The sequence below is a fragment of the Artemia franciscana genome, chromosome 16 (assembly GCF_032884065.1).
Source record: "Artemia franciscana chromosome 16, ASM3288406v1, whole genome shotgun sequence".
Classification (NCBI taxonomy): Eukaryota; Metazoa; Arthropoda; class Branchiopoda; order Anostraca; family Artemiidae; genus Artemia; species Artemia franciscana.
The window spans coordinates 15,096,646-15,115,946 of record NC_088878.1 but is presented as its reverse complement, the minus strand read 5'-3'; the positions used below and the strand labels follow the sequence as shown (position 1 = coordinate 15,115,946).

The 19,301-nt window shown below is 36.4% G+C and overlaps 1 protein-coding gene across 9 annotated transcripts in view; it reads right to left on the bottom strand.

Annotated features, from left to right (window-relative positions):
• Positions 1-19,301, bottom strand: part of LOC136037117 (disks large 1 tumor suppressor protein-like) — a 328,881-nt gene that overhangs the window by 208,733 nt on the left and 100,847 nt on the right. For 6 of the 9 annotated variants that reach the window (XM_065719595.1, XM_065719588.1, XM_065719590.1 and 3 more), the window contains one exon: positions 5,764-5,952. The exons of the other annotated variants lie outside the window; for them this stretch is intronic. In XM_065719595.1, the coding sequence (XP_065575667.1) occupies positions 5,764-5,952 (189 nt within the window). The remainder of the gene's footprint in view (positions 1-5,763; positions 5,953-19,301) is intronic. 9 annotated transcript variants of the gene reach the window in all.

Below are 19,301 nucleotides of genomic sequence, written 5' to 3'. Positions count from 1 at the left end.
TTCTACTCTCTACGTAAATAAATAATATCCTAAGTATCTTAAAAAACAAATGGGGGGCTAAAAAATAGATTAGACAAATGAAGAGGGGGAGACTGACTAAGCGAAAAAAGCCCTGATTTTAGTCCTCCCAAGGAAGAGTCATAAGTAGGAAGTTCCATTTTTTCATAGGTTAAATAAAATAAAAAGTTTATCAACTTAAAGTAAGGAGCAACATTAAAACTTAAAACAAACGGAAATTATTACGTATATGAAGGGGATTGCCTCCTTCTCAACACCTCGCTCTTCACGCTAAAGTTTTTTGGTACTTTAAAAAAAAAGCTTCTTATTGTTCTAATTAAACGACCCTTGTGTTTCAGGAGTCGTTCTTAAAGAATTGGGACACAATTTTAACTTTAGCGTAAAGAGAGAGATGTTGAGAAGGAGGCACCCCTAGGATTATTTAAAAACTTTAAAAATTTAAATGATCATTTTTAATTAATTCCAGGAAATCTGGCCCCGCATCCAAGGAGAAATACTCTCCCCAAGGAAATGTCCTCAGGACAATTCAGTTCCGGTGAAAATTTTCCTAGGACAAATACCTTTAACAACTCAGACGTAAAATGAGACGGAAAAGAAAAAGCAAGATACATAAAAAGCATTTTGTATAGGACTTCTTGAAGAATTTTTAAGTGCGTAATTTCTCCTGACAAGCTCAGCCCCTGGAAACTCACCTCCCCTTGAAAAATTCCCCCGTGGAGAAAAACACTAGCAAAATATTGCCCTCCTCACCCTAAAATGTACGCATGCTTCCCAATAATGAATAATATACGTAAACAATGGGCAAATCTTATGAGACCTTTCCCCTGGGGAAGTGGGGGGGGGGGGTCATTTTACATCCAAAGGCATGGTTATTGGGCCGTTTCAACTATATTGAACAAAATGGCTATCTAAAAATTTAATTAGAAGATTTTGGGGCAAAAAGGGGCGGGGGAGGGGTCCAATTGCCCACTAATCTTTTTGGTTACTTAAAAAGGACACCAAAACTTTTAATTTCCGTTCTAATGAGCTCTCTCACAATATTTTAGGATCACTGGGCTGCTACGATCAGCCATGAAAAAAAAAGAAGAAAAAAACACATCCATGATCTTTAGTCCGAGATTTTTTTTTTTTTTTTTTTTTTTTTTTTTTACAAAATTCCACATTTTTGCTGATAGGACCTTGAAAACTCTACAATAGAGTTTTCTGATATGCTGAATTTGACGGTGCAATTTTAATCAAAATTATATGACATTTAGGTGGTGATTCCCCATTTTGCGAAAATCAGGTATTTTTTTCAGGCTCGTAACCGTTAATGGGTAAGATTAAACTTAATGAAACTTATATATTTGAATCAGCATAATAAGTCATTTTTTTTTTATATGTCTATTGGTATCAAAAATCCGTTTTTATGGCACTTGGTATTAACCAAGTGACATATAGCAATCGCCAATTCTGTCGGTCTGTCTGTCTGTCAATTCAATTCAATTCAATTTATTCAAATAAAACTAGAATATAACACCAATAATAATAATAAATGTCGGTCCTGGTTTTCCTACTTTAGGCACTTCCAGGTAAGCTAGGACGATGAAATTTGGCAGGCTTATCAGGGACCGGACCAGATTAAATTAGAAATAGTCGTTTTCCCGATTTGACCATCTGGGAGGGGAAGAGTGGGGGGCCGGTTAATTCGGAAATAATAGAAAAAATGAAGTATTATTAACTTATTAATGGGTGATGGGATATTAATGAAATTTGATGTTTGGAATGATATTGTGTCTCAGAGCTCTTATTTTCAATCCCGACCAGATCTGATGACATTGGGGGGAGTTGGAGGGGGGAAACCTAAAGTCCCGGTTTTGCTACTTTAGGCACTTCCAGGTAAGCTAGGACGATGAAATTTGGCAAGCGTATCAGGGACCGGACCAGATTAAATTAGAAATAGTCGTTTTCCCGATTTGACCATCTGGGGGGGGGGAGTGGGGGGCCGGTTAATTCGGAAAAAATAGAAAAAATGAAGTATTATTAACTTATGAGCGGGTGATTGGATCTTAATAAAATTTGATGTTTGGAATGATATTGTGTCTCAGAGCTCTTATTTTAAATCCCGACCGGATCTGATGACATTGGGGGGAGTTGGAGGGGGGAAAACCTAAAATCTTGGAAAACACTTAGAGTGGAGGGATCAGGATGAAACTTGATGGGAAAAATAAGCACAAGTCCCAGATACATGATTGACATAATCGGAACGGATCCGCTCTCTTTGGTGTAGTTGGGAGGGGGGGGGGGTAATTCTGAAAAATTAGAAAAAATGAGGTATTTTTAACTTACGAACCGGTGATCGGATCTCAATGAAATTTGATGTTTAGTGAGGATATCGTGTCTTAGAGCTCTTATTTTAAATCCCGACCGGATCTGATGACATTGGGGGGGGAGTTGGGAGGGGGAAACCTAAAACTTGGAAAACACTTAGAGTGGAGGGATCGGGATGAAACTTGGTGGGAAAAATAAACACAAGTGCTAGATACATGATTGACACAAACGGAACGGATCCGCTCTCTTTGGGATAGTTGGGGGGGGGGGGGGTATTTCTGAAAAATTAGAAAAAATGAGGTATTTTTAACTTACGAACAGGTGATCGGATCTCAATGAAATTTGATATTTAGAAGGATATCGTGGCTCAGAGCTCTTATTTTAAACCCGACCAGATCTGGAGACATTGGGGGGGGGAGAGTTGGGAGATTGAAACCTAAAACTTGAAAAACAATTAGAGTGGAGTGATCGGGATGAAACTTGGTGGAAAAAATAATCACGAGTCCTAGATACATGATTGACATAACCGGAACGGATCCACTCTCTTTGGGGTAGTTGGGGGAGGGGTTAATTCTGAAAAATTAGAAAAAAATGAGGTATTTTTAACTTGCGAACGGGTTATCGGATCTTAATGAAATTTAATATTTAGAAGGATATCGTGTCTCAAAGCTCTTATTTTAAAGCCTGACTGGATCTGGTGACGTTGGGGGAAGTTTGGGGTGGGAGAACCTAAAATCATGGAAAACGCTTAGATTGGAGGGATCGAGATGAAACTTGGTGGGAAAAATAAGCAAAAGTCTTACATATGTGATTTACATATTTGGAACGGATCCGATCTATTGGGGGGGGGGTTAATTCTGAAAAATAAGAAAAAATGACGTATTTTTAACTTACGAAGGAGTGATTGGATCTTCATGAAACTTCATATTTAGAAGGATCTCGTAACTCAGATCTCTTATTTTAAATCTCAACCGGATCAAGCGTAATTGGGGGGGGGGCAGTTGGGGGGGACCGGAAATCTTAGAAAATACTTAAAGCGGTGAGATCAGGATGAAACTGGATGGGAAGAATAAAAACCTGTCTAAGATACGTGACTGACATACCGGACCGGATCTGCTCTCTTTGGTGGAATCTGCTCTCAAACCCCGACCAGATCGTTTGACACTGGGGGGAGTTGGAGGGAGAAATCTTGGAAAAACACTTGGAGTCTAGGAATCGGGATGAAGCTTGGTGGATAGAATTAACAAATGTCCTTGATACGTGATTGACAGAATCGTACTGGATTCGCTCTCTTTGGGGGAGATGGGGGGAGAGGTTCAGTGATTTGGCGAGTTTGGTGCTTCTGGACGCGCTAGGACGATGAAAATTGATAGGCGTGTCAGGGAGCTGCACAATTTGACTTGATAAAGTCGTTTTCCCAGATTCGACCATCTGGGGGGCTAAAGGGAGAGGAAAAATTAGAAAAAATCAGGTATTTATAACTTACGAGTGGGTGATCGGATCTTAATGAATTTTGATATTTAGAAGGACATCGTGACTCAGAGCTCTTATTTCAAATCCTGACCGGCATTAAGCCTCTTATTTTCCTTTTTAAATCAATCTATTGATTCATAGAATTTTGTTAGAGCTCATACCATATGATCTCTTGGCTCTTAGCTCTTCTCGCCTCGTCACAAGTGCCATATGAGCTCTTAGCTCTTGTTTAGAGTTTCGGTTACTGTTGAGCCAGGTTGCTCCTTAACGGATGGTTACCACGAACCGTTTGATACAGAAACATTTCCGTTTTTGGAATTACTCGGTACAGAAATAAATACGTGTAGTTTATATTTAAAGCCAGAATTATACACGCATCAAACAGTTACCTTCACGCAGAGGATAATGGTGTCTTCAGCCAAATTTTTTTTAAGGAGTGTGTCATATTTTTTCCGAAAATGTGTTTTTTGTGTCATCTCAGATTCCATAATGTGTCATATTTTTTTGCTACAAGTAGTATCATATTTAATTTTCAAAACTTCATTTAGAGTTTTGAATATATAATCTTTTCCAAATCAGTTCAAAAGGAGCAAACTTAACCTTATCCTATTATCTTGGGATCATGACCTTTTTGTGACGTCATGAAAGAAGTAGAAACATTTGATTAAATTAATGTTACACACTATGAATTTGTGTCTGGGCGGCCAACGAGGCAAGTTTACATTTATAAAAGTCTTAGGGACAATGAATTCCGACAGTAAATTGAAAATAGACTTTTCGCATGACGTCGTAAACGTAATCGGTTCTATACGTAATCGGCTTTATTGGCTATGCTTTTTATTTACTCAATATGTAAGCCATTCAACCAGCTTCAATCTAGTATTTTTGTCATATTTGTTGGTGCCTTTTTAAGCCAGACGGATTATTCTGAAGGAAAGACATCTCTGGAAATTTGTAATTTTGTCCGAGATTGGATACCCCTCCTGTACTCCTAAAAATGGGAGTTGCTGCTTATGCATACAGCTTTGGTAAAACTGCATGCTGTTTGTTTTTTACTTTTAAGTACGTACCAGTCGGCGACATCAAATACTCAATCAAGAAGCCAATTAATTTCAGATATTCAGCGTGCATTTTGATTTGAAATTTCCGCCTATGGCTGTTTTCTTCGCGTGGTTTAAATTTTAAATATGCTGATAGTATCTGTCCTGTATTCCGCGCTGTTTGTATACTACTGCCACCGTTAGGTAGCGCTATTCCCTTCCAGTAATTTTTAGCTTTTCTGGAGGTAGAAAATTGAAATTTTACTTTTGTTTTATTACCATCTAAAAAACAAGACTTGGAAGACAAAAAAGTGTCATTTTTTTAAAATTTGTCATTTTTTTTTGAAAAATGTGTCATTTTTGTCGATTGTGTCATTTTTTATTGAAAAATGTGTCATTTTCGTCGATTGTGTCATTATTTCGACTGAACATTTCATTGTGTCACGCAACATCAAATTGTGTCATTTTGACACAAAATGTGTCAATTTGGCAGCCTAGAGCCAGATTGATTCTGCCGGTTAAGAGTCTGTTTAGAAAGTGGATCCTTTATTTTAAAGGTAACTGTATGAAACAAAAAGAATTATTATTATTTCTTATATGAGGAGCTAAAATGTGTTAACACGTATAGCGGGAAATTTAACTAACAAACGATATTAGCCTACTTCTCAAAATTTCATAACTAAAATAAGACAGTCAGAAAATACGATTATCTCTAGAGTGAAACAGTTCAACTGTCTTTTGGATACCTAAATAATAGGAGTATACATTGTGATTGGCACTTTCTGAAATGAAAGAGATATCTTATATAATTCAAAAACGGTAATTTAAGCATGTTGCTCTGTCATTCCTGACATCTTTTACCGTGAGGAATTGCAGCTCTAAAAAGCTCAATGAATCAGATTAATGATACAATTAAACTTACACCAAAACAGCAAGGACAAGAGAATCCACTGTTATTATCAGTAGAAGCACTTTTGCGACGATCGCATCTCCCAAAATTGTCCCATAAGAAGTTTCCATCTTTTCTTTGCCGTCGATACTTATTTGGCACATAAACACTCGAAAACCGTCTTCCTGAATGCCGAACAATTGAGACCCAGTCAATCATATTCTATTTTTGGAAAATTATATTTTCAGAGTCACTAAATCTCAGAGAAGTACACACTTTACACTTTTTTCTGGGAAATTAAACGATACAAACAGTACAATTAAATCACCTCAAAAAAAATAGTAGAAGATAGTCTATTTTTTGATGACAATTAAAACAAAAATATAATTAAAACCAGAAGAAATTCGCTTTTAATTTCTTTAATTTTAAACGTTATTCTGATATCAAAGTGCTTATAAAGGAGAGAAACTTGTCTAAAACGTTTCTTTTGTTACTTTCAACTATTCTTAGAAAGAATATTATCACAATAGCTTTACACTTTTTTTTTTACCAGAAATATCTATTTTTGGAAATGCTCTTCAAGTCAGCATTACACAATCCAAGCATATTAGAACTGCAGAGTTCAAAACTCGTCTTCGAAAGTTGTATTTGTTTAATAAAACACATTGCCAGAAATTTATAATTTCGAGACAGTTATCAACCAGCACCATCACAAAGGTCTTTGAAGGGCGAAGAATTTTCTTTTATTTTTCCGTCAACACTTAACAATCACCTTGGAAACATAACAAAACTAAAATACATGGACTCGAGGGAAAATATGAAGAAAAAAGGCTTTTTCCTAAGAAGAACACATCACAAAATAATTCTAGACTTTATAAACTACACAAATTCAAGTCCCCTTGTGAACTAAGCGCAACAGTTAAGATGAATCTACTTCTCAATGGGACAAAAGAGATCCCTTGGATTCTGGGCGGGACCAAAGTAAGAACAGGAGAACTTAGTTCACAAATCGATTCCAGACAAAACGGGAAGGTTTAGGATTTCTTGATAAAGTCCCAAGAAGAGAGTTAAGACCCAATTAAATAATAAGTGCGAATAGCAGATTTTCCAGGGCTTTAAAAGAAAATTAGGAAGTTAGTGAAAAGGTTCATTTTCTTCCTGGTCATTTGAACAGAACGATTTTCTATTCTCTACGCATCAATAATGTTTATAGCCTCAGATAGTCGATCTTCTCTAGTCAAAATATATTTCTGAATTATAGTGCTCAAACCACCCATTTATTAATTAATAGTTAATTAAAACTCGATATCAAAGAAGAACGTGCAAAAAATATCAGCAGAATATATTTTGAAAATTTCTTGATTTATCTGTGACGTATGTTCTTGGGATTAACAAAAAAAAAGTCTAAATTTGATGTTCACGCGCTTTATTCATATCATATTTATGATAACGGTCTATTTATCGTTACAATCTTTTAAAACTAATATTTCTTTTCGATTTTTAGTATAATATGTATCGATGACAATTCGAGGCCATGGAAAAGCAAATACTTTTCTGCGTTTTTGCTGAAAGAAGGTAGAAATTACCACCCTACAATCCATGGGGAAAGTAAGGTAAATAAGGTAGAAATGTCAGCCTTTACCTGTGTCTGTGTTGCAATGCAGAAACGACTGTATTTGCAGAAAGGTAGAAATGTTACACCTCGTTCCAAGTGGAATTATCAGAGAATTTTCAACACGTAAGATAGTAACATCTTACACGTAAGATCGATGTTCCGAGGACCCTCAAACGCCATTTCACACCATGAACTATTTAGCAGAAAACTAGGCAGGGATTCCCTCGTTAAAATCAATGGGTCAAGTAATGTAGGAAAGATAAAAATGTGTGGGTAAAAATGTCTGTTTGCCTATGTCGGTTTGGAAAGATTGAAATGTCTCTGTTTGCAGAAATCTAGAAGTATTGCATCTTGCTTAACGCGGGGTCATCCAAGAATTTTCAATACTTATAATTAGAACCAAAAATTAGAACCCTTAGACCCCGAAACGCCACCTGGGACTCCTAGATTTTTAGCAGAAAGATAAGGAGACATGTTCCCGCTTAAAATTTATGGGACAAACACCTTGAACCAGCGCTCTTAGAAGATAATGATTTCGAAGACGACTCTTCTTCCCTGATCTTTTTTAACGATCCGCTGATAAGTGCTAAGATACACTTGAAACTTATAGGACAAGTAATTTGGACCGAGAGACCTAAGAAATGGATTTTTTTACTCCCCTGTCTGCCACTTCTGAGCTACAGCTACCTTCAGCACTTAGAATTTTCTGATTTACTTCAATTTAGAAGGCATATACCATCAGTCGAGGAGGCTTAGACCTTTACTCCCAAGGCGTTAGCAGGCTTTAAGGTTTCATTGTTCAGAAATTTCGTCTCTATCAGGGAGGGGAACTTGTACGCATAAATGACAAATCATGTTCACCTTCAAGGTGAGGGGCTAGGTACTTCTTCTAATTAAAATACCTTTTATTCGCTTCCAACATATTTTACGGTAAGAGAACTCTCTTCGGAAGTGTGGTGGAAGCCATGATTAAAAATGATAATGTAAAACAATGAAGTAGTCTCACAGTTACAAGTGAAGCGTCGAGAGGCGACCAATCGAAAACAGATAAATAATCAAACTTTTATTGCCAACAAATATATCAGAAACGAACAATAGATAGGCTATTATGATTTAGGGCAACATGACATAAGTCTTACTTGTACATACTGCATTTTTAAAAACAACAAAGTAGATTGAGTTTGGTTTTATGTTTTAGGGCAAAACAATTCAGCATTAGCTTGAAGGTATAGCGGAATTGCAATTCAGACCACGGACTCGGCCTCGGCGAAAAGTAGACAAAATCAGTTCCTATAATTCTAATTGTGGTTGACAAGGAACTAGGATTTGCCATTTTTGCTACTAGTAACAGTCATGTACCTAATGACTTTGATTAAGGCTTATGTACTGGAACAAGAAAAAAGAAAGGATTGCCGTTGCTCAGGTATGCTATCTAGAATTGAAGCTTAATATTTCCATGTTCACGGTATGGAAAATAGAACGAAGGTAGAAGAACAATAATTCTAGAACAACCACGTTAACCCACAAAATCATGGGTAAAAGACGCGATTTACATATAAGAACTTGAAATCAATCGTGAGAAGAATAATGACAAATTTTGATATTTTTCACTATAGAGATAAAATGGCGGGATTGACTAATTTAAACTTAATCCATCTATCTAATGTCTGTGATTAAACACGTATTTGTAGTTACAAAAATATAATGATTGTTACATGATTAATTCTATCTAAAAAGATACCTATTTAACTAATGCTTAAAATCTATTGTTTATCCAACAGTTTTAGATACATGTGCAACCAAATTCAATAACAGTTTCTAGTTAACAAAGTATAAGCAGAAAGGTGATTATCTTCAAATAAGGTCTGATTATCTTCAAATAAGGACTGATTAGAGGTCAATAGATCGCATTAGTAAAACAATCACTCGATAAAATTATTCAAGATGCCTTTCTTTTTTTATTGCGTAGGTACCCCAATTGTATAAATATAAAGCCCAAAGTGTGTATTTCCAACCCACTTAGCTATTCGTCACCTTTTTAATTCAGCTTGATACCCATAACCAACTAAAAATACATTTTAAAATAGGGGCATATGTATAACGGTAAAGGTTCAAATCCCCTATATTTGATTAATTTTGAACCCAATCTTTACCCCCCCCCCAAAAAAAAAAAAGCTGTGCATGTCAGACAAATGTTAGAACGTATATAACACTCATTTGAGCTTTATATATATTGGTCCGGTCCGATGTAGATCAAACATCCGGCTTAAAACCCAAACAAAAAACACATTTTAGGACTATAAAGATAGGTTATGGCCCATAAATCCAAGTTCAAAGCTTAAAATTTCTCAGATGGCTCATTAAAAGTTACTTTAAAAACAAAAGAAATTGAAGCAAAAAGGTTGCGACAAAAACAGAATAACATGACAAGGCTCCTAAAAATAGGCTAATATTTCTTCATCGTTTGCAGTCAAACTGATGATTTGGAGAAAACCCCGTTTATACGATAAAAGATCGATTGAACCTATCTTAATTATTAAAACTCAACTGAACTTCTCAAAATTCTAGTACTAGATATTTATCACACATTCCATGGTACGAAGTCATTTATCTTTCTTGTCCATTAATATACTTTTAAACACTGTGCTTGTTTTTACCAGTAATTACTTATAACTAATGTAAATAAAAGTGTTGACAAGGCTGGCAGGGGGAGGAGTGCCAAAATATTTTTCTGGTATAAGGAAGGTAAAGATTTAAAAAGAATTTTTGATTAAAACTTTCTAAATTCTCACTTTTTTCTATGGGGTCATTGATTATCCAATAAATTTTGAAAAAATAGGTTCTAACCCACAATGTTCTTACAATATGTCACCTAAAACCTCCTTTAGCCGGATGAAGTTAGTAACGGACATGAATATGCTTTAATTTTGTCAACTACTTTCTAATTGACCAGCTTTTCTTTTGCCTGTTTATGCTTAAATGTGGGGGGTATCAAATTCCTTCGTTGTATAGTTATTTTAATAAACATAATGCCCAAGCAGTAAATATGTAAAGTATGAGTTAGCATTAGATAAGATTCGTATTTAATATTTCTTTCTAAAAGAAAAACTCTAGCTGACATCTATCATTTTGCCGAATAGATGGCAATATACTACGTTTCAATCATTCTAATTCAAATGTTCTATAGAAAATTATATTTACAATATAGTCAATAAAAAGATATCAATGACTTGATCATACCTTACTGTGAAATTTTTTCAAACGAGTATTTAATTGAGCAACAATTTTGAAACACACGATGAAAGTGAAGAAAAGCAAGCTGATGGAAAAAGTGAACACTTTGACAACAAAAATACTGCTGAAGATTTTTCACATCCTCATAAATGTTTGAATACCACGAAAGAACAAGCTCTTAATTGACAGGGAGTATCTTAAGTGCACAGAGAGATTATAAAAAAAAAACTGTGTCACAGAAATCCCTACCAAGAATTAGAAAAAAGATTGTGTTCGACAAATTCTTATATACACATATATAGATTAGTAACGAGAGCTTGGCGGCTTCGCTGCTGGGTCCCGGCACTCGGCATGCGGCAGGCTTCTATATTTGAATTCTTACTGTCGCTAGTCTTCTGAACACAAACAGTTTTAGCCTTTTTCTTGATGTCATGACGTACAAATGGACCGTAAATTAGCAGTAGTGCCTTTGTAAAATTATTTATAGTAACTGTAACTGCAAATTTTCGTTTTTGGGGCCTTCCAACAGACATTATACAATATAAATAATTGATGCGCGGAAAATGTTTATTTGATGTCAAAAGAAATACTTATATGATGTACTTCCATAGTACATGATGGCATTTTCAAAAACCAAACTTAAGGCTCTTAGCGAATTTTCTCAGACTTCTGACCTACCCAGATCGCTTTTTTTATGCGAGAAGTTCCCAAGATACGAATTTTCCAAGAAAAATATGGAGTCGTTTTCGAGAATATACATAAATACACAATTATTACTCACTTATAAAGATAGTATATACATGTGTGCTTATCCCCTGAATAATTCCAAGACTCCTAACTCTGTTTTATTGTGTTGGTTTTGTATTTTTACTAAAGCGCTAGTTTTTTAGAATTTTTCAAATATAGGAAATTTCACGATCCGGTTAATTTGATACAGTTTTTCAAATACACATATCATAAAATACGATGCAGCAATTTATGTTCGTTTTTAAGTTCAAAACTTCGCTCTTTACTATCATCAAAAAAACTTCGTTTAAAAAACAATCTTTGTTCCTTTTAAAAGGTTTCAAAACATACAGAACACACTTTATAAAAAGATCTTTGTCTAACTAAGGCATAGACACTACAAAAGTCAACATGAGTTTTAGGTTTAATCAAAATTAGAAACCACCAGGTACAAAGAGGGTTTGGGTCACAGTAGATGACCACCGAAACTTGTCATCTAGCAATATATATCGTAATCCCCTTCCCTTGCTGTGAAAAGGTAGTTTCGGAAATGTCTTAACATAAAAGTTATAGAAAAGAAACTGGACACACTGGAGCAAAAACTGTTGATTCAACAGATCATAGGCTGTTCTGACAATTCCAGGAAAAAAAGCGAAAACAAAATTCCTCCGGTGGAAGATGTTGTCAGGTGTACATACTTAAGATTCGACGAAGGGCTTTGACGCTATATTCTAAAACTTCTAAAAGTCGAATTTAGTCAGATTGGCTTATAAAATGCTCAATTTAAGGAAGCAAATTAATCAGCTAAAGAAAACAAGAGCTAAGAGCTCATATGGCACTTGTGACGAGGCGAGAAGAGCTAAGAGCCAAGAGATCATATGGTATGAGCTCTAAAAAAATTCTATGAATCAATAGATTGATTTAAAAAGGAAAATAAGAGGCTTAATGCCGGTCAAGATTTAAAATAAGAGCTCTGAGTCACAAAGTCCTTCTAAATATCAAAATTCATTAAGATCCGATCACCCACTCGTAAGTTACAAATCCCTAATATTTTCTAATTTTTCGTCTCCCTTTTGCCCCCCAGATGGTCGAATCTGGGAAAACGACTTTATCAAGTCAAATTGTGCAGCTTCCTGACACGCCTACCAATTTTCATCGCCCTAGCACGTCCAGAAGCACCGAACTCGCCAAATAACTGAACCCCTCCCCCCAACTCCCCCAAAGAGAGCGAATCCAGTACGATTCTGTCAATCACGTATCAAGGACATTTGTTTATTCTATCCACCAAGCTTCATCCCGATTCCTCAACTCCAAGTGTTTTTTCCAAGATTCCCCCCTCCAACTCCCCCCAATGTCAAAAGATCTGGTCGGGATTTGAAATAAGAGCTCTGAGACATGAATTCTTTCTAAAAATCAAATTTCATTACGATCCGATCATCTATTCGTGAGACAAAAATACCCCAATTTTCATGTTTTCCAAGAATTCCGGTTTCCCCCTCCAACTCCCCCGAATGTCACAGGATTTGGTCGGAATTAGATTACAACTTTAAAGGACAAGATCCTTCTAAATATCAAATTTCATTAAGATCTGGTCACCCTTTCGTAAGGTACAAATACCTCAATTTTCAAAATTACCCCCCCCCCCCCAATTCCACCAAAGAGAGCAGATCCGGTTCAGTTATGTCAGCCACGTATCTTAGACAGGTTTCTATTCTTCCCATCCAGTTTCATCCTGATTTCACCGCTTTAAGTATTTTCTAAGATTTCCGTTCCCCCCAACTGCCCCCCCCCCAATTACGCTTGATCCGGTTGAGATTTTAAAAAAAGATATCTGAATTACGAGGTCCTTCTAAATATGAATTTTCATGAAGATCCGATCACTCCTTCGTAAGTTAAAAATACGTCATTTTTTTCTTATTTTTCAGAATTACCCCCCCCCCCCCCCCAATTGAGCAGATCCGTTCCAATTATGTAAATCTCGTATGCAAGACTTCTGCTTATTTTTTCAACCAAGTTTCATCCCAATCCCTCCGATCTAAGAGTTTTCCATCATTTCAGGTTTCCCCACCCCAAACTTCCCCCAATGTCACCAGATCCGGTCAGGATTTAAAATAAGAGCTTTGAGACACGATTTCCTTCTAAATATCAAATTTCATGGAGATCCAATCACCCGTTCGTAAGTTAAAAATACCTAATTTTTTCTAATTTTTCAGAATTAACCCCCCCCCCCCCCCAACTACCCCAAAGAGAGCGGATCCGTTCTGGTTATGTCAATCATGTATCTAGGACTCGTGTTTTTTCCCATCAAGTTTCATCCCGATCCCTCCACTCTAAGTGTTTTCCAAGTTTTAGGTTTCCCCCTCCCAACTCCCCCCAATGTCACCAGATCCGGTCGGGTTTAAAATAAGAGCTCGGAGCCACGATATCCTTCTAAATATCAAATGTCATTGAGACCCGATCACCCGTTCGTAAGTTAAAAATACCTCATTTTTTTTTATTTTTCAGAATTACTCCCCCTCCCAACTACCCCAAAGAGAGCGAATCAGTTCCAATTATGTCAATCATGTATCTGGGACTTGCGCTTATTTTTCCCATCAAGTTTCATCCCGATCCCTCCCCTCTAAGTGTTTTCCAAGATTTTAGGTTTCCCCCCTCCAATTCCCCCCAATGTCATCAGATCAAGTCGGGATTTAAAATAAAAGCTCTGAGACACAATTTCATTCCAAACACCAAATTTCATTAAGATCCAATCACCCGCTCATAAGTTAATACTTCATTTTTTCTATTTTTTCCGAATTAACCGGCCCCCCACTCTTCCTCCCCCCAGATGGTCAAATCGAGAAAACGACTATTTCTAATTTAATCTGGTCCGGTCCCTGATACGCTTGCCAAATTTCATCGTCCTAGCTTACCTTGAAGTGCCTAAAGTAGCAAAACCGGGACTTGAGGTTTCCCCCCCTCCAACTCCCCCTAATGTCATCAGATCCGGTCGGGATTTAAAATAAGAGCTCTGAGACACAATATCATTCCAAACATCAAATTTCATTAAGATCCAATCACCCGCTCATAAGTTAAAAATACTTCATTTTTTCTATTTTTTGCGAATTAACCGGCCCCCCACTCCCCCCCCCCAAATGGTCAAATCGGGAAAACGACTATTTCTAATTTAATCTGTTCTGGTCCCTGATACGCTTGCCAAATTTCATCGTCCTAGCTTACCTGGAAGTGCCTAAAGTAGCAAAACCGGGACCGACAGACAGACAGACCGACAGAATTGGCGATTGCTATATGTCACTTGGTTAATACCAAGTGCCATAAAAAAAGATACGAAGTTTGAAAGCAAAATATAAGGACATGGAATGGATGAAAACTACTGGAAACGTCAGATTCAAAACCTATACGAACTTTCAAAATTTTACAAAAACGGCAGCCTGTGGCTAGACGCATCAAAACTGACTTATAATCCACTTTCCACTTTTAATTACTCCGAACTTTTAAAACAAGCTTCAATTCGGTGACAATACACTAATGTCCGGGATAAGAAGTGGAAGTCTTAGCCTCCAGAATTATTAAAATTTACGACAATTTTTCTGGCAAAATGGCGGTAACAAGTCTTTTAGATCAACAATAACCTAAGCAACTAAGGTTATAAAAAAAAAAAAAAAAAAAAAAAAAAAAAAAAAAAAAAAAAAAAATCAGGCCTTATCAGGAGGATATGCATAGAATTAATAAAAAAAAAGTATATTTATTTTCTTCGGAAAAGTTAATAGTATAAGTACTAAATAAAGAATCTTTGGCCAAATCAAATAACTTTTTTTAGTTCACAATTTTTTGATTTACAATTCTTTTAACCGGCCGACCTCAAAAGACACAGACTCACAACTTCCAGATCTATAACCTCATTCCCTGGTCCCTCGATCGATTAGACTATTCCCGCCATCTTTATCGAACTTCCTGAAGAGAAGAAGACCAATCCTGCCGCAAATGCCAGATGGACTTCAGTCAAGTTTAACCACAGAAAATATGTACGTAATACGTTAGATGTCTGTTTGGACGTGTGTAATTTCAGTTAAACACTTGTATTACATACATTTTTTCTGTACTTCCAACCGAATTCCCGATATAGAATTGATTCCAAGTTCTACAAATTGGCTAAAAAAACAGTCGTACATGATTTTTGTTTTTGTTATTGTTTTTAAAACAATGGTTGCAAAAGACCAAATTTACAAATGAAAACAAGTCTTTAATATACAGCATGCTTTTGGTTTCTAATTATAAAAGAGTAATGTCTTCACTTTAAATTAAAAATCTTGTAAGCTTAAATATGGGTGAGGCATTTAGCTTAGAGACAATAATCCCGCAACTAAGAACTTAAAAAATATCAGGTCAAAAAAGGAGACTATTCCACAATAGGATAAAAGCTCATTGGAGAATTGATTTGAAGGGAAAAGGTATCTTGAAGTTAGAAAACTAAACGCTGGAAACAAGAAATGGAAGGAAATGGCTAGAATAATGTCATCTAGGATTAAGAAAAAAGTATACTGAGGACATTTATATGAGAATTCAGTGTGGCAAGTTATGAAAGGGATCAAAAGTTAAATCAAATGGAAAAAATCAAGATAAAGTTCCTTCTTTAGCATGGAATAGCTATTGGGCAGATCTTAGGCGTTCAGCAGCCAAAAATCAATTTTGCAGTTATAATCAGATCCCCATATTGACAAGTCAGCTCAATTAAGATTGCTCTCCCCCCAACTCTCCAATTGAAAAGAGTTGCTTCGAAAAACCGTAGCCTGCAAATGTACTTGTTGTATTTGACGCCTCTCAGAATTGCTTCTGTTTTGTAGATATTCATGTTGGCATACAATATTTAAATAATGTTCCTTGTTGTATTTGTTCCTACAGACGTACTTGTTGTATTTGGCGCCCCTGAGAGTTGCTCCTGTTTTGCAGATCTTCCTGTTGGCATGTAATATTTAAATACGAATGTTACTTGTTGTATTTGTTCCTACAAACATAATTGTTATATTTGGAACCCCTGACAGTTGCTCTTGTTTTGCAGATTTTCCAGTTGACATACAATATTTAAGTCATAATGTTCTTTGTTTTATTTGTTCCTTCAAAAGTACTTGTTGTATTAGGCACCCACTGAGAATTGTTCCTGTTTCGCAGATTTTCTTGTTGGTATGTATTATTTTAACACGAATGTTCCTTGTTGTATTTATTCCTACAAATGTACTTGTTGTATTAGGCACCCACTGAGAATTGTTCCTGTTTTGCAGATTTTCCTGTTGGTATGTAATATCTAACTACGAATGTTACTTATTGTATTTGTTCCTGCAGATGTACTTGTTGCATTTGATGCCCCTGAGGGTTGCTCCTGTTTTGCAGATTTTCCTGTTGGCATATAATAGGCAGCAATATAGGGCAGCCTGAGTAAACAGCGATGTGGGCACAATGTGTTATTATTATTTTTGTTGTTGTTGTCTTCGGCCAGGGCACTTCGTATCGAAGGACTTGTCGGACAAACTTCGAAAAATGCTTATTCGATTGGAAATTGAAGCTACTAGGGCCCTTTTTAATAGTCAAAAATGATTGGAGGGCAACTAGCCCCCATCCCACACTCACCATTCCCCAAAACACATCCAATAAAAATTTTGAGATAGCCATATTGTTCAGTGCAGTTAAATTATGTCTTTGAGGAAGAAACCTCCCCCCCCCTCACAGCCCTCAGGGCAGGGGTTGTAAGTTGTGCCTTGGGGCATATAAGGTTTTATAGAAAGGGTGGTCGTATTAAACTTCGGAGGGGGCTCATTAGATTGGTAATCAGATTTTCTAATATCCTTTTTAAGATTCGAACTGATTGGAGGGCGGATATCCCCCTCACACACCTCGTATTTTCCCGAAATGCATCTGATAGAAATTTTGAGATGGGCATTTGTTGTCGTAGAAACTTAAAAAAATACTCATTCGATTGAAAATTACAGGAACAGTCAAAAAGGATTAGAGGGCAAAAAGCTCCCTCCCCCCCATGCCCATCAATTCCAAAAACGCATCTAATCAAAATTTCGAGATAACCTCCCCCTCCCCCCCTAATCGTGTTTTCCACAACTAGATAGCAATTTATTCAAAAATCGTCCAAAGATCATAAAGTAAGGCCTTTGGGGTGGACATAATCCCCCAGAGTCTTGGGGTAAGGATTGCGAAGTTATGTCCCGAGGGCATATAAGGTTTTTAAGAGTCAAATATGACGGAGAGTAAGTAGCCCTCTCCCTGACATCCTCTTTTCTCAAAACGCATTCAATTGAAATTGCGAGTTAGCCATTTTGTTACCAGTAGTCCAAAAATCGTATAACAATGTCTATAGTGTGGACACAATACCCCAGAGCCCATTGGAAAGGGTTGTATGCTATGCCCCAGGGCATATAAGGTTTTTATGGAACAGGCGGTCGTATAAGCTTTGGATCGAATGGAGCTCATTTGATTACAAGTCTGAAGTTTTACTGCGGTTTTTTATGTTTTAACTTTACTTTTTAAGACGATAAAAGGCATTCAGGTGAGCCTTGCAGAGAATGTTCAGGGGAGTGTTCAGGGAACTAAATTAAAACACGTTATATGTATGAGGATTGTCAAAAGGGCATAACACAGAAACAACTGAGTATATTAATTTGGAAAATCCAGGAAATGAAAAGGGAATGATCAAAGAGGCAATATTTGCATGCCATCAATGCTACTACAACTACCCCCACTAATACTACCAGATTATTCTATTTACAGTATCGAGGTTAAATTCGAGCTAAATCAAAAGACGCGTTGTGTCTGTAAATTGTCAAAATAGTGTATCTCAAGAATTGATTAGGGTATTAAGTTGGGATTTTCAGAGAATGCTTAAATGGGAAGATCATTTCACCAAAGGCAGCATGTGCACACTACTACTAACACTACTGCTACTGCAACATATACTGCTACTACTACTACTAATACTACTATTGCAACTATTTGCAGGGTTATGAGCATTGAAGTGAAAATTTCAAGAAACATATAAACATACATGTTATCAAAAGGGCATATCAGTAATGTCATAGCAATTGCTAGGGATGTTGAACTGATTAAAAGGCAATAATGTTATTATTACTAGTAATATTAATACTATTAAAGTGACTACTATCACAACTATGGCTAAGGGCATGAAGGTGAGATCTTCAGGGAATTTTGAGGGGGGGGGAGTTGAACTCACTCACAATAAGCCATCTGTATGGAAATTGTCAAAGTGGTGTAACAATAATATCTTAGGAGCAGTTAGGTGTGTGAAGTTGAAACTAACAGGGCTTGTTGTGAGGGAAGTTAAGCTAACCAAAAAAAAAAAAAAAAAAATCATCCTAATACTATTGCTACTCATCCTAATTCTACTTATATTACTACTACTGTTACTATTATTACTGCTTCTGTTACTACTACTGCCACTAAAGCTTAGGCTACTACAATCAATTCTACCGCTAATACTACGTCTACTGCTATTAAAGCTGAAGATATTTAGGTGAAAAATTTGGGATATAGAGAAACTAAATGGAACTAATTTGAAACAAACTATGCCCACACAGGTTGTCAAGCGGACGCATTAGAAATGCTTCAGAAACGGTTGACGGTATTAAGCTGAAACTTTCAGCGTGTATTGAAGGGGATGTTGAAGAAACCGAAGGTGCGATGTCCATGCTGCTACTAATGCTGTTACAAGTATTGCTACTGTGTAATCTTGGGGTATTAGGTGAAACTTTTAAGGAACATTTAGGCGTAGGTTGAATTAAATAAAAATAAACTATGAGCATATGGACTCCCTAAAAGGTGACAAAACGATATTCGAAAAAATTGCATCATTAAGTTAGACCTTCAAGGGTAGGTTGTGGGGGTTTCTGAACTAGCCAGAAGGCACTATGTGTATACTTAAATAATATTACCACTGCAGTTACAGTAACTAATGACACTAAGGGTATTAAGGTGA